This window comes from Dreissena polymorpha, chromosome 5 (assembly GCF_020536995.1).
Source record: "Dreissena polymorpha isolate Duluth1 chromosome 5, UMN_Dpol_1.0, whole genome shotgun sequence".
Taxonomy (NCBI): Eukaryota; Metazoa; Mollusca; class Bivalvia; order Myida; family Dreissenidae; genus Dreissena; species Dreissena polymorpha.
The window spans coordinates 122599927-122616505 of NC_068359.1; the positions used below are offsets into that span (position 1 = coordinate 122599927).

A 16579-nucleotide genomic window follows, 5' to 3' on the forward strand; every position below is an offset into this window, starting at 1 on the left:
GTTTAGTATCAGTAGGGTATCATAAAAAATAAAAATCTCAGCATCTGTAACATTCTGTTTCCAACTGAATAATATCAAACCCTATAGTGGTTGCTTATGGCAACTCTAAGTTAGTCAACCCATATATGCCATTCAGGCATTGGGACATTAGCCTAATTATTAGTAATATATTATTCAATAAAGGAATTCCAGAACCAACTGGGATTGTTTGTTTAGCACATAAAGCATCTGAAGCACACATGATCAAAAATTATTTGTAAGCTGAATCAAGAACAATATATGAACTATTAAATTTGGCACCTGTTTTATGTGTTAACACTCTAGAAGTCAAATTTCAAGTCTGATCTACATGAAACTTAGATAATACATTTGTATGTGCCCCACCACAATAGTGGGGGACATATTGTTTTTGCCCTGTCTGTTGGTTTGTTTGTTTGCCCCAACTTTAACATTTGCCATAACTTTTGCAATATTGAAGATTGCAACTTGATATTTGGCATGCATGTGTATCTCATGGAGCTGCACATTTTGAGTGGTGAAATGTCAAGGTCATCCTTCAAGGTCAAAGATCAAATATATGGGTCAAAATCACTCATTTAATGTCAGTTTTGCAATACTGAAGCTATCAACTTGATATTTGACATGCATGTGTATTTCATGGAGCTTCACATTTTGAGTGGTGAAAGGTCAAGGTCATCCTTCAAGGTCAAGGTCATATATATGTGGACATAGTGTTTCACAAACATTTTAAATAATATTTCAGCTGAGTTAAAAAACAACTAGAAATTTAATATTGTTTAAAATGTGGGCGTCTTTTTGCAGGAAGTAGTGCTTCTGGAAGCAGTAGGAAAGACAAGAAAGAGAAGAAATCTAGTCCAGCTAATAGTGGTGGGAGCGATACAGAAACTGTTGCTAGTTCTCGCATGGATGACGGAGGGTCCCGGCCTGTGGGTCTGGGCGTGCCCCAGGATGTCAGTGCCAGTAGACAGTCCTTCCGTATGGCCATGGGCAACCCATGTGAGTTCTTTGTGGATGTCATGTGATCTGTGTTAGCCAATAACTGCCTGGGTATCATGAACAACCAATGAAACACTTGTTTTATAACAGCCTGGGGATTGTATTGTTTTATCATGAACAACCAATGAAAACACTTGTTATATGACAGCCTGGGGATTTGTATTGTTGCATAATGAACAACCAATTAAAAGATAAACCAATGTTAAACGCCAAAACACCCTTACGATTTATTCTAGTATCATGAACAACCAATTAAAACATGTTATTCCCCCAGATGTCATGTGACCCACTTTCATGTGATGTCTGTGTTGATTGGTAGAGGATTGTTTAATAGGATTGCACCAGTGTTAATGATGAATATAAGCCAATGAAATTGCTTGTTAAATGTTGTGATTTTTCTTGCTTTTTGTCTTGCATTGAAAAGTGCATATTGACTGATCTATAGAATTTGTGCATTGAAACAGTATGATCAATATTGGCCATTGGCAGGTGCTGTTATGAAACTGTGATTGAATGAATTGTAAACAACCAATGAAAATGTGAATGGAAATAAACCAATTCTTGAATTCATTAAACTAAAAGCAGCATCAGTGTTCAAGATTTTTATATAATCAGTTTACATCTACAAGATAAAGCAAAAAATGTGCACAGGTCAAGGCATAATTAAAAAGAACAAATTAAAATTGAAACCCTAAAGCCAGATGTTTTCATTGCTTACTGTTGAAGTAAATAAAAATATTTATTTAAGGATAATATTGTTTTGAAAACTGGCCTTTTTTGTAATAACTCAATATGGACCAAGTATGTGCCGTTTGTTACTACATAAAGGAAATTAAAAATGTTTTGGTAGTGTTTATAATACAGTAGTAAAAGTAGAGACAAGTGTTATACACCCAAGCCTTCTTATTTAGTTATTTGGCAGGAAGGTTTTTGCCTGCATTACCTCCAAGTCAAGGTCACTGTTATTAACAGCATTATTTCAGTAATAAACAACATTATTTTAGTAATTTTCAACATTATTTAAGTAATTTATAACATTATTTCCAAAAATTATGAAGATACATGAAAGGATTAATTAATGCAGCGAATACAAATAACCAATCAAAAACCAACATACATTTCATACACCAAGTAACCAATCAAAAACCAACATATATTCCATGCACTTCACTTGTTTTGCTGATGTCCGCATGAATCATTTTATATTATTTCAATATTTCAATGTTTGAGCATTTAATATCAATCTTAATATTAATGTATGAATCTCCCTCTGGGACAATGGGCTTTATTGCATGTGTGTAAAGTTTTGTCCCAAATTAGCCTGTGCAGTCCGCCGAGGAACAACACTTTTGGCTTAGACTGGATTTTCGTTTAGAAGAGAATTCCTATAAATGAAAAATTCTATTAACCCTATGCATGCTGGGAATTTTGTCGTCTGCTAAAATGTTGTCTGCTGAATTTCTAAAATTAGCATTTTCTTCGATTTTTTTTTCAAAGAATACTATAAGAATAGCAAACAGTTTGGATCCTGATGAGACGTCACGTTCTGTGGCGTCTCATCTGGATCCAAACTGTTTGCAAAGGCCTTCAAAATTCAGTTCCCGCACTGAAAGAGTTAAGGGGAATGCATTTCTTATTTGCCTGTGCAGAGTGCATAGGCTAATCTGTGAGGACTCTACGCACATCCATTACGCCCTGTTTTACTAGAGCATGGCCTATATATAACTTATGAGATACAAGTTGACGACTTTGTAATTAGGATTTTCATTGGTTGGATGTGACGCATGATCGTTGTACTGTGAATGTTCTAATATTGTTGTCATTCACTAATAATGCAATATGTGGATGTAAAGCATGAACTTGTGTTTTATTATATTTTGTTCTATTAATCTGTGTTTAAAAAATACTGAAATTATGATGTATGTTCTACCATAGATTTTATTTATTAAAAAAATACTATCCCTGAGTTTAATTGATTGATTGTATGTAAATGTTTTTCATTTAAAAAATGATTGAAGTAATTTTAAATCACTCATCGTGACAATATTTTGTTCCATTTTTTCAAGCATTGAAAATTATATAAGGAACACAGTTAAGGTTCAGTATATAAGAAGTTATTAGGGGCTTGTGATGTAAGCTGATTGGATGATATAAATAGGTATATAATAAACCAATTCCTGTGTATTAAATGGTTGACCAGCTATCTTGTATGGGCATCATAACAGTTTGCTTAATAGTCAACATTACATTTTAATTTCAATGTGACAAAAAGCCATGAAGACTTGGTATAATACAAAAGTAAGTTTTCATCTTGACCTTTGTGCACTTAACAATGTGTTTTTAAATTTGTAGGAAAACTGCTTGAATTATGTTAAATGGTTTGTGACATTATCAGTCAGGTATGTTATGTCTCAGTCTGGTTGGGGAAATACTTAATTATTCTGTTACCTAACCATAAATACATTCAAAACTGGCATAACTGACAAAATGTGTACTGCATTCTTAGACTTAGTTATGAACTTCTTAGAAAACCACAAAAAGCATCGGTCTGCTGTCATATTTAACACAAATGTATAGGGCTGCTGTCTGTTTTATCAAGTGAGCTGTTCAGAAAATGGATACTGACACGCCCAAAACAACTCATGTGGGAAACTTAAGTAACTTTTTATGCTCCCAGATCAAAAGATCAGGGGTATATTTTTTTTGGCCTGTCTGTCTGTCTGTCATTGTGTCAGTCAGTCTGTCAGTCAGTTATTGTATGTGTGTGTCACAAAACTTGTGCAATATTGAAGATAGCAAATTCATATTTGGCGTGCATGTGTATCTCATGGAGTGGTGAAAAGTCAAGGTCAAGGTCATCCTTCAAGGTCAAATATCGTTGTATTTTTCGTTCCTAAAGCTTTAACCTTTGTTAAAGTTTTGTCATAACTTTTTAGATATTGAAGATAGCAACTTGATATTTGGCATGCATGTGTATCTCATGGAGCTCCACGGTTTGAGAGGCTTAATGTCAAGGTCAAGGCCATTGTTCAAGGTCAAAGGTCAAATTTATGACTTCAAAGCGGCCCAATAGGGGGCATTTTGTTTATGACAAACACATCTCTTGTTTTTTTATAATAAAATTCCTAAACCTTTGGCTGCAGGGTTCGACACTAAGGCACGTCCGACAGACATTGTCTAGTAAGATCGGTGGTCGGGCTAGTAAACTGTGGGCTAGCTTGTCATAAATAATACATAAATAATAAAAAAAATCTATACTTGTTCATATAACTATCCGACTGGTGGTACATAAATAATAAAAAAAATCTATACTTGTTCATATAACTATAAATAACTGCTGTGAAAACTTTACTTTTAATTTGTAAACTTACTATCGTATCCATTATTTACATTTTAAAAAAACACAAGTATATTTAAATAAACGCGGAGCATTCACATGATTCATCGCTATATTTAGACGCAAAGGAGAGCTTCCTGCAGAAATTGCTTGTTTCAATTGGTCAAGTTGTCATGAGTATTAATGATTTTCTGCAGTGTCGTTAAACTGTAGAGCATGATTTTACGACTTCTATCTAAATCGGTATCGTCAATGTAAACATTTTTCGTAACAGACAAGATAATGTAATTTAAAGAATGGCTTTGTTCAAGTTCGGATTTTTGTCAGACAAATCAGTTAATAAAAAAGAATCCGACGCTAAACTGACACGAAACGTAAAAATGAAGAAACACGAAAACGTCAATTTTATCCTAGATGGAAAATGGAGTCAGTTCCCATGGCTTGAATTTGACGAAGAAAAACAAAAAAAAGGGTTATTTGATTGTTTTACTCTATGCATAAAAAAATCATGTGTTCACTGATTATTTACTGATAAATCCTGATTAAACAGTTACATGACACAATTGTGTTCATTTGCTATGTCATTTATGGTCTAGTAGACATCAGGTTAGGGCTAGTACATTTTAAGCGGAGCTGGTCCGACGGTCTTGCTGTAAAAAGAGTTAATGTCGAACCCTGGGCTGTTGCATATATTTGCTTTTGGTTTGCGACATGACCAGTTACCCCTTTTTTTATTTATTAAAGATAAGTGTAGTCCAGTCTTTTGCAGAAACACTATGATGCTATTTTGACTATGCCGGGCATAGTCTGCCCAGTAGTGCAACAAAATGCGACTAAGGATTTTACTAGGAAATGTTGATTTTTTGTTCAACTCAATATGCTTAATCTTACTTTATTTTTTAAAGTAGAATTTTTCTTAAGTTCTTGCTGAAAACCAATGCAGAAAAACGACCAGTTAAGGCGTACCATACATAATTATGGGAATCTGCATGCACAGAATATGCTATCTTATCACTTCAACTGGTTATCTTTAAAACTGTTTGTGTGCAATTTCATGATTGTACCAAAAATAATATGCCATGGCGATACGTTTAAAAAGTCTTACATTTAATATAGACTAAGTTACAGACATGCCCTGTTTACTTTACTGCATCGAAAAAAATACCTGTGTTGTTTTGATCACCCTTTTTAACAGAGGCTGATTAAAAGCCTCTACCCATTAATTTTATGCCCCCCTTCGAAGAAGAGGGGGTATATTGCTTTGCACATGTCGGTCTGTCGGTCCGTCCACCAGGTGGTTTCCAGGTGATAACTCAAGAAAGCTTTGGCCTAGCATCATGAAACTTAATAGGAACATTGATCATGATTCGCAGATGACCCCTATTGATTTCGAGGTCACTAGGTCAAAGGTCTAGGTCACGGTGACCCGAAAAAGAAAAATGGTTTCCGGATGATAACTCAAGAATGCTTAGGCCTAGGATCATGAAACTTGATAGGTAGATTGATCATGACTCGCAGATGACCCCTATTGATTTTCAGGTCACTAGATCAAAGGTCAAGGTCACAGTGACCTGAAATAGTAAAATGGTTTCCGGATGATAACTCAAGAAGGCATAGGCCTAGGATCATGAAACTTGATAGGTAGATTGATCATGACTCGTTTTAATGATGAAGTTGTTCCCTAAATCAAAACTAGCAGTAGTTTTTTTATGTACTAAATCAGCTATTGAACCAATCATTTTTCACAAAATCAATTTGTAAGGGTCTCTTCCTTAAGCAAAACGTGATACCATTAGTTATAGTCTTCACATTATGTAGTATAATAACTTACTTTTATAATGACAAACATAACACGGAAGGCTCCTGTGAAATTAATCTAATTTCTAACAACTTCTGACGAAACCATGTTGTACAGCATGTTTGTTGTATATTAATTATTCTTTCACCTCATATGAGTGCAAAATATGTTATATCCTCCCAAAGTTGAAGTTATGCCATATTTCACATGATGATAGGCTTTTTGTTGTGGCCTTTATGAAACTGTCATTTAGATTTATAATGTAATTTTTATTGCATGTTGAACCACAATTGTGATATCATCTTGTCACAATATTTCAGCAGCACTAGTAAGTTCTCTTTTTTTCACCATAACATCAAATTGATATGTGTTAATTGTATTGAGTTAATGTTTTCTTAAGATGGATTTTTCTTTTAACATTGGCGTATAACTCTAAAATATGTATTAAAATATATATTAGCCTTTCCACATGAAAATGCCGTAGAAAAAATTGTTAAATATGATCTTCACATTAACAAATGAAAAGCTTGTACAAGAATATTTCATTAAGTTGTGGCAGTTTTGAAAAAGCTTCTGTGTAGTCATTAAAGTTATAGAGGATATTTGTTTATGTCAGTGTAAGATTGTTATTTCACGAGTGATCATAGAAAATATATTTTCACGAGTGGCGCAGCGTGAAATACCAAACAATCCTACACTAACATGAACAAATTTTCTTTTTTGCCCCTTTTTCAAGAAAATAATTAACAGCTGTTTCCCTTTCGCTGAAAAGTTACCCTTTCTCGGAGTTTCTCCCATGGCGTGCCTCAATACATTTCAAAACATATAATAACGTCATAAGTGTGACAAAATGATGTCATTATACCACCAAAATACTCCAGTTAAATTCTTCACAATGCTCTTTACAATGTAAATAAACGGTGAAAGATCATTAAAATAAAAAGACAATTTGTTTGATTCGGTGGAATGTTGATTTTAATTCACTTGTGATCATAGAAAATATACATGAAATTATTTATGATAACTGCTGTTATTTCACTGCAGGAATGTCATATTTAACATTAGGTATAAAAGAAATTAAATTCTTCAAATGCATAACCTATATTACACTTTTTCATGTATATATCTTTTTAAAGTAAAATTTAAATAACTTGTAAATCGTTCTCAGAAGGTTATTTTATTACTAGCTTTTCTGACTGATATTAATTGATTATGTCATAGAAAATTGTAATATAAATTTCAAAAAGCTTGTTGTCTTACAAACCTTGTTTAAAAAGCTCCAAGGGTATCCATTTAGCTGAGTTGGAACACCCTAACAGAAGTCGCAAAGGGTCAAAAGTTATAAAGGGACATAAGCCATAAAGGCACATAAACCCTTAGGTGTAAATTTTTCAATAAAATGTAACTATGAAAATGCATTTTTGCTCACTATATGAATCACATCACTTTTTGCCCATTTTATTCCTCATCTCATGGTTTGGCCTGATGAATTCATGGTCTCATGGTTTTGCTATTCTACTTTTCTTAACAGGTGGTTCAGTCATGGATTTGTGACCTTAAACTTCTAGCCCTACCACAGATTAGCTTCAAGGTGACCTTTGGAGGAAGCTGCAGTGACCTTCACCCAATTACACAAATTATCCCATGTTACTGTGAAATGTTTTGCCATTCTAGGCATAATTTATGTTAATAATTTTCATTAAATTTTCTACCTATTTTATGTTTGCTGGCAATGTGCACTTGCCTTTTTCTCCATATCTTTGTTATATGCTTTGTCTGGACTGCCTTACTGTTGATAATGTGCAAGTTTGGTGGTATTGATCCTGATGTTGAGTTATAATGTGCATGCTTTATATGACAAAATTGGTTGTATGCAACATGAAAAGAATGTTGTGTCTGTGATGAACTAACGCATGGCATTGTAAATACACATCTATAAGATTGGTATACTAAATTTTACTCACTGCATGCATCTTATGAAATTTAACCTTTCATTAATATGACTAGGAAAATTGTCCATGTGGTGACAGAAAGATTAATTTATTTGATTTGGATCTGCTTTATTTCTTGAGAGAAAACAAAGAAGAGTTTTTGCATCTATGAACTTAACACATTGATCAACCTAGTTTGATGACAAGTCCAGCTTGTCTTACGCAATAAAATCCTTTCCCAAAATGACGATTTTCAAACTCCTGATGATAAATGAATTCTTGACAATGATTAAAGTTGTTGTTTTTGAATGACCAAGTGCAATGTTGTCACACATTTTTAAGCAATTTCTTTTCTTTTCTTTTTTTTCTTTACACAGTCCAGGCATTGTGATTATGAAAGGTTGCAAAGATATTCTGAACCCAGTGATCCTTCATTCAATGGCATATTGTGTGCCTTGAAGATATCAGTTTGCTGCTCAGAAGCGAAGTGAAAATAAAAATATGCAAACAGCATAAAACCAGAACAGCCGTCTAGTAACTCGCAGTTTCAGGTTTTGTGCCGTTTGCTTTAACTCCGTATTAAAGGGTTAGAAATGAAGCCTTAATAACTTGAATAAATAAGAAAAGTTGTGCAATTTAATCTTTAAACCAACTACAAAGGTGTCAAAATGGTTAACCAAGAAGGAAATGATAAGGATTAATACAGCTTAAAATTGGATTGATTTCATATCAATATTGCAACCGTATGGGTAAAGGTAATATCTAATGTATTGAATTTGTTACTTTACAATGAAATTTATAGATTTGGAAGTATAAAACATTTGATGTTTCCTGGAGAAAAAAAATCAATATACCTCTTGTATATTGCCAGATTGGTACCATGTGCCTTCTAATTTCAATGTCACATGGTATCTTTTTGCACCAATTGGGCGATATGATAACCAGACATTTTTGTTTAGGATTTAAGTTTGCAACCGTCATTGTCACTAGGCCTAGATATTTTTTATTTTAACCACTTGTTCATAGGTATAGGTACCTGTTTTACTTACATATTCTTTAAACAAACACGGAAATGTGTAGATAATAAATTATTTATTTGTTCATAATATTTTTACAGTAATTTGTGTATTGTTACTTGCAGTTATTTGATGCCTGATTAAAACTTTTTTATGTATTTTACCTTTGAAAACGTTGCAGTTTATATATTTATAGTACTATTTCATGCATTGCTTTTGTTTTCCAAAGTCAGAATAAAATGTGTGTAAAACAAATGACATCTGAAGTGAAAGTTGCAACAAAGGCATATTTGTCATATATGTCATTAACATAAATAATGAATACGAGAATCTCTTTCATGGATTATAAAACTTGACATGAACTAGTACTCTTATACTTTATAATAGCCATAGATTTTCTACAGGAATTTTAATTATGTAAAGCCTTTTTAGATTTGTGGGCTGTGTTAAGCTATTGTTGTCGAACAATTAAACTACATTTTTAAGCCACAAACTTGTATGTTCACATTACAATTAAAAGTAATGCACATTAGCACATTCATGAAAGAAAAGTTTGACTTTTAGGGCAAGTGATTGTAATGAAGAAAACGTTTATTTATGAATTTCCGTTTTACATAAGCATTTTTTTCCATGAATTTACCCCTTTTCATTTGGATGCTTGTGATCAAATTGCATGTACGACTAGAATTTTAATCAGGAGAAACAACAACTACTGTTACATCGCTGTTGTGTGAAATGTTTGAATTTATTCATAAATTATTGCATGAATCATTTGTGTTCATTAAGAATGGTTTATGTTAATTGTAAATCTTGGTGCTACAGAGGTGTGTGTATTCTGTATTGATGCTGGTTAATCGTAGGAACAAAGCTTTATATGTTGATTAATTGTATGAAAGAAGTTTTCATGTGTTGATTTGTTGTGGAAACAAAATTATTTGGTCAACTGCAATCAAATCATGTCTAGAAGATAGTATAAATGTTCATGCTTTCAATGTATTTTAAATAGACGTTCTTGTAACACATTTGTCTGTGATGTTTCTAGACAATTATAATGTGATGATGCCCTGGGGCAGAATGGTTTGACTTTTTTTATTTAAATGCCCAAACATGTTATATAACCCTTTACCACTTAGATACGTATTTTGATGCATTTGTAGTCACTTAGAAATTTAAATTTAATTAAAGACCTTTCTTACTAGATTCAAGTTTCAAAGGCTTCATTTCCAACCCTAAGATACTGATGAGCAGCAAACAGCATAAAACCTGAACAGACTACCAGTTACTCCCAGGCTGTTCTGGTTTCATGCTGTTTGCACATAGCCATTTTAACTTTGCTTCTGAGTGGGAAAGGGTTAAATTGATTGTAGTATCATCATGACCAAGATGAGTCATGAAATGAGCAGAGTATTAAATTTCAAGTATGTACTTATGTTGTGAAACAATGGTCAAATTATATTTTATTGCATTTGTAGATTTTAAGTAGTGACAGATTTAACAGCAAACAAAAAACAGTACATGAACCCTTTCCCCCTCAGAAGCATAGTTACAATGTCTTTACATGTAAAAAACAGTATAAAACCAGGGGTCGTATTTCAGAAACATCTTAAGTCATTTCTTAAATATTTTCACTTAAGATCAAAATTACAATGTTTTGTATTTCTTTACTAAATAATGAAATACATGTTTTTTTTGTATTCCTATAATAATATTGGAATAATCATGCTATTTAAATGTATATCTTGATGCCAATATATTGCAATATGAAATGAAACACTTATGAAAATTACCAAATTTAAGGATAAGAATAAAGTTTAACTTAAGATGCTTTTTGAATATGACCACAGAACAGCCTTTTGTTTGGTGCTCTTCAGTTTAACCTATTATGAAATGTCCTTAATTTAATTTAACTATCTAACTAAGTGACTGCAAATTGGTTCAATGTGCACTTCTGAGAAAGAAAGGGTTTGAAACTCTTTTTGGTTAAAAAAAGCAACACCGTAACTTGTATAGTGGAACAACAAGAAGTATAGTTCAACAAGAAGTATGGTTCAAACCATGTTTTATAGGCAACTCTCATGATTGTAATCTAGGCTATACAGTGTATGTATTATATGTGATTTTTACCAGAAAAATTGTCACAATATTTCCTGTGCATGTAACCTTTGAAACCTGTGATTATTGGTTTCAGCAACTGTCAAATGGTGTGATCCACATATGTCGACATTTCAGAGGAGAGAATATAAATTTGAAAATACACTGAATTGCTTGTTTGTTCTAACTAACCCCTACATTAATAGGTACCAAGGGCATTGCAAGGAATGCAATGTTAGTCTACTATGGACTATTTAATAATTATGAATGCTTCATAACGTATATAAAGCATACTGCAGTCATCTATATCAGCCTGCATGAAGTGTTGTGGTTTCTCAAAAAACATACGTAATCATTGACATGTAAATCAGTGGAATTCTGACTTTTGGACAAAATAGGAATTTGCATTTGTCATTTTCTGATTTTCTTAAGTAAAAATCTTTGGATCATCAACCCACACAATAAATAAAAATTAATGTCCCAAGAATTTAAATAATTTTACAGTTTATCAAAAGGAAATCAAGCATTCCATCTTAAAAACACTCCGTTTTTGTCTGAGGAGGATTTGAAATGAAAACCAAACACAAGAAACAGTTTTGTAAACGACATATTAATTGTAAGTTTATAAGTGGTGTTTGTTTTGGCCAAGAAAACTATGAAGCTGCCCCTTGATTATCTAACTCAAATGGAAGGAATTTTTAGCTCATCTGTCACGAAGTGACATGGTGAGCTTATGTGACCATGTGATGTCCGGCGTCCGTTGTGTGTGCGTGCGTGTGTGCGTGCGTCCGTCTATCAACAATTTGTTTGTGTAGACAGTAGAGGTCACAGTTTTCATCCAATCTTTACGAAATTTGGTCAGAATGTTTATCTTGATGAAATCTGAGTTGGGAATGTATTTGGGCCATCTGGGGTCAAACACTAGGTCACTAGGTCACATAATAGGTCAAATAATAGAAAAACCTTGTGTAGGCAATAAAGGTCGCAGTTTTCATCCAATCTTTATGAAATTTGGTCAGAATGTTTATTTTGATGAAATCTGGGTTGGGATTTTATTTGAATCATCTGGGGTCAAAAACTAGGTCATTAGGTCAAATAATTGAAAAATCATCAACAATTTGATTGTGTAGACAGTAGAGGTCACAGTTTTCCTCCAATGCTTATGAAATTTGGTCTGAATGTTTATCTTGATGAAATCTGGGTTGGGATTGTATTTGGGTCATCTGGGGTCAAAAACTAGGTCACTAGGCCAAATAATAGTAAAACCTTGTGCAGACAATAGAGGTCGCAGTTTTCATCCAATCTTTATGAAATTTGGTCAGAATGTTCATCTTGATGAAATCTGGGTTTGGATTGTATTTGGGTCATCTGAGGTCAAAAACTTGATCACTAGGTCAAATAATAGGAAAACCGTCAACAATTTGTTTGTGTAGACAGTAGAGGTCACAGTTTTCATCCAATCTTTATGAAATTTTGTCACAATGTTAATTTGATGAAATCTGTGTAAGGATTGTATTTGGGTCATCTGCGGTCAAAAACTAGGTCACTAGGTCAAAAAATAGGTCACTAGGTGAAATAATAGAAAAAGCTTGTATAGACAATAGAGCTCGCAGTTTTCATCCAATCTTAATGAAATTTAGTCAGAATGTTTATCTTGATGAAATCTGGGTTGGGATTGAATTTTGGTTAAAAACTAGGTCAAATAATAGAAAACCTTGTGTAGACAATAGAGGTCACAGTTTTCATTCAATCTTAATGAAATTTGGTCAGAATGATTGTCTTGATGAAATCTGGGTTTGGATTGTATTTGGGTCACCTTGGGTCAAAAACTAGGTCAATAGGTCAGATATTAGTAAAACCTTGTGTAGACAGTAGAGGTCACAGTTTTCATCCAATCTTTATGAAATTTGGTCAGAGTGTTTATCTTGATGAAAACTGGGTTGGGATAGTATTTTGTTAGTCAGGTGAGCGATTCAGGGCCGCCCTCTTGTATTAATTAACCAGTGATTTGTCCACTCACAAAACGTGTTGCTGCTGCCTACTGAACTCTGTTTGCAAAATTCAAAACTTTTAAAGGACTTGGTTTTACAGCTTAGTATTGGACATCCACACCCTAACAATCAAAACATCTCATGGTTTGTCAAATTTGGTCCAATTGGTATGAATTTTGTCTGAGTAACATCTCGACAGAGTAAGGTCAAAACTAGGTTATTAGGTCAAATTGAATCAAACTTTTGTAAATTTATAGAATTCACATTTGTTTACACAATCTTCATGAACATTTCACGGAACATTTGTTATGCTGATTTAAACGTCAAGTAAGATATGGTTCCGGTCAATTGAAAAAACATGGCCTCCATGAGACTGGGCATTTGTCTTTGTGTCTTATTTTATGCATGGATTCTGACAATTTATTGGTCTTATTTAGTTCCTATACCCCATTGTGAGTACTGAGTTAGCTCACCGTATTACGGTAAGTGAGTTTTGATATCAATTGGTGGGGTGTCAAAGTAACACAATGATTGTCTTAATCAAAATGAAGATTTGGTACAAGTTGCATTTAAATGTGTTTGAAGCATGGTTTGCATTTACTAATCAATCTATTTTTAATATTTAACTGATGCCCTCCTAATATGTGTTCATGTGATAAGTTTTACAACAAAAGCAACACTTGAATATGCACTATATTGTTATGCCCCCCTTCGAAGAAGAGGGGGTATATTGTTTTGCTCATGTCGGTCCGTATGCCCGTCCATCAGATGGTTTCCGGATGATAACTCAAGAACGCTTAGGCCTAGGATCATGAAACTTCATAGGTACATTGATTATGACTTGCAGATGACCCCTATTGATTTTGAGGTCAAAGGTCACGGTGACCCGAAATAGTAAAATAGTTTCCGGATTATAACTAAAGAACGCTTATGCCTAGGATCATGACACTTGAAAGGTAGATTGATCATGACTCGCAGATGAGCCCTATTGATTTTCAGGTCACTAGGTCAAAAGTCAAGGTCACGGTGACCCGAAATAGTAAAATGGTTTCCGGATGATAACTCAATAACGCTTATGCCTAGGATCATGTAACTTTATAGGTAGATTGACCATGACTCGCAGATGACCCCTATTGATTTGCAGGTCACTAGGTCCAAGGTCACGGTGACACGAAATAGTAAAATGGTTTCCGGATGATAACTCAAGAACGCTTATGCCTAGGATCATGAAACTTGATAGGTAGATTGATCATGACTCGCAGATGACCCCTATTGATTTTCAGGTCACTAGTTAAAAATAAACTTTATTTTGACGATAAAAGCATGTTAAAATATTGTTATTTATATCATTATCATTGATTTTAGCATTATTATGATCATTGCGTAATCACTCTTAAATGCCTGAATGTTCAATCCTCTCGCTATCAAGAACCATGTGAATACCGGTAGTTGCCATGGTCAAAGGTCACATTTAGAAATGCGAAATCAAACGCTTTTTTTTTCTTTTGAAATAGTTTATAATATTTGAACGTAATTGATTTGAGATGTGTTGCAGCAAACGCTTTTTCCTTTTTATGAATTCAGATAATTTGAATGTAATATATTTTAAATGGGTTGCAATTATTATTGTTATTATTATTTCCGTTTGCAGGCAATTACCTGATCGCAGATATATGACCCACGGTGGAAGACTGAACTTCAAACCTTCCTGACGAAAGTGTCCTTTATGACAACTTGGTGCTAAATTGTTGTTGTTCGTGTTGCACATCATTGAGCGGTTTATAAAAGACTGTTAAGTTGAAATGTAAAACAATGTTATACTATGATGCGCAGTTTATGAAATAATTGTAACATATCGATTCAAGTAGATAAACACTTATCTTAATATAAGTTTGCTAAAAAAATAATTCGTTAAAATTGAATTGATTTTTTACTAAATTTGCAAATACTTATTGCTACGTTTTCATTGAAAACCAGTCTTTAAAGCTCTACAACAAACACTTTCTCGGCTATTCGGTTGTACCAATTTCTTCAACAACTGTTTTTAAAAATAACAAAGTGACGTCATTTTTTTTAAATACTCTTAACTAAATTTTGTTCGTACGATTTTTTCCGCCATTTTTTTGTGCTATTTCGAAAACACAGAACCGAACGAGGATTTGAAAGAAATATAACGATATTAAAGTGTCGCAACGTGATGTGTAAGCTTATGTGATGACACAAATACAACTCTTTTTACTATATATTCACAATTCATTTAAAATACAATAATATAGTTATAGTTAGGTTCTTGCTATTAATCTATTGAAATTGTATACTTGAAATCGTCCCTGAGCCCGGTTAAGGCGCTCGCATACGAAGGGGGAGGTCGATGGTCCGAGTCTCATTACGAAGGCATCTTCTTAAATGACGGACTTCATCGCTTATCGACTGTTACCGCGCGCCTTTTTGCCAAGCAAAGGTCAGTAACAAATACAAGTCTGTATGAAATAGCCTCAAATGTGCCTCATACATTCAGGGCTTAGTCCGATTAACTAAATTCTGGCAAACAGTAAATCTTGAAGAGTGACACCCAACTATACTCTAATATCTGCAATATATTACAGGACAAAAATGCAATTGTCAGAGTTTGGTTGAATGTATTACCGTTGATATTCTGTCGTTGTGAAGAGAAAAACTAAAGGAAACGTAAACAAAAACTATTAACAAGTACGCGCACACTCTTTTTGTATGAAAGTATATTGTAAGCTTTAGCACTTCCATTCGTCAGAAATATTTGTTCTGTGAACAAAGTATTGACATTCAAACATATAAGGTCAGACTTTTACTTAAATGTTGAACTAGGGTGCAGAATCAAAGGGGTTTCCGGGGATTTACAAACGAGCTGGACAGAATGTAAACACACCGTTAAGAACTTTTTTTCAATTATTTTATGTTATTGAAATACGTTTGCAAAAATCTTTAGTGCATAAAAGACATTTTTTTTGCAGTTTGTGCCGATATCTTAAGGTATAAGAATAAATCATTAAAAACGTCTGAAATCGTTGAAAACAAATTCACGTTGCGTGAAGCCTAGCCGTTTACAATGAATGCAGTAGATACCAAATTATTGAACAATGACACAGGCTTATTAGATTACGTAATTCCGATGTATTTGACATTGCCATAAGCAGATTCAAAACTTGTCTTTTATGCGCTAGTTGCACGCCGGGTATGCGAATACTTCGTTTACGGATGGCACTTCACTAACAGAGAACAACAAACGCCACGCACTAGAGCTAAGTTCCTCTGTTTTATTTAAAGTTATATCCTAAAGATTAGTTTTTGAGACAAGACACATGGTCGAGTTGATAAATGGTGTATCCTTTTGTATTGGGAATACACAATTTCACAGTAGA

General features: G+C 33.5%; 1 protein-coding gene across 8 annotated transcripts in view; it reads left to right on the forward strand.

Annotated features, from left to right (window-relative positions):
* Positions 1–16378, forward strand: part of LOC127832462 (segment polarity protein dishevelled homolog DVL-3-like) — a 106076-nt gene extending 89698 nt beyond the window's left edge. For 5 of the 8 annotated variants that reach the window (XM_052357937.1, XM_052357944.1, XM_052357942.1 and 2 more), the window contains one exon: positions 823–11360. In XM_052357937.1, the coding sequence (XP_052213897.1) occupies positions 823–1043 (221 nt within the window). In that variant the 3' untranslated portion in view covers positions 1044–11360. Of the gene's footprint in view, positions 1–822; positions 11361–14832 lie in introns of those variants that run through there. The other 3 variants (XM_052357940.1, XM_052357941.1, XM_052357939.1) reach the window with 3 other exon arrangements.
* Positions 16379–16579: the final 201 nt, after the last annotated feature.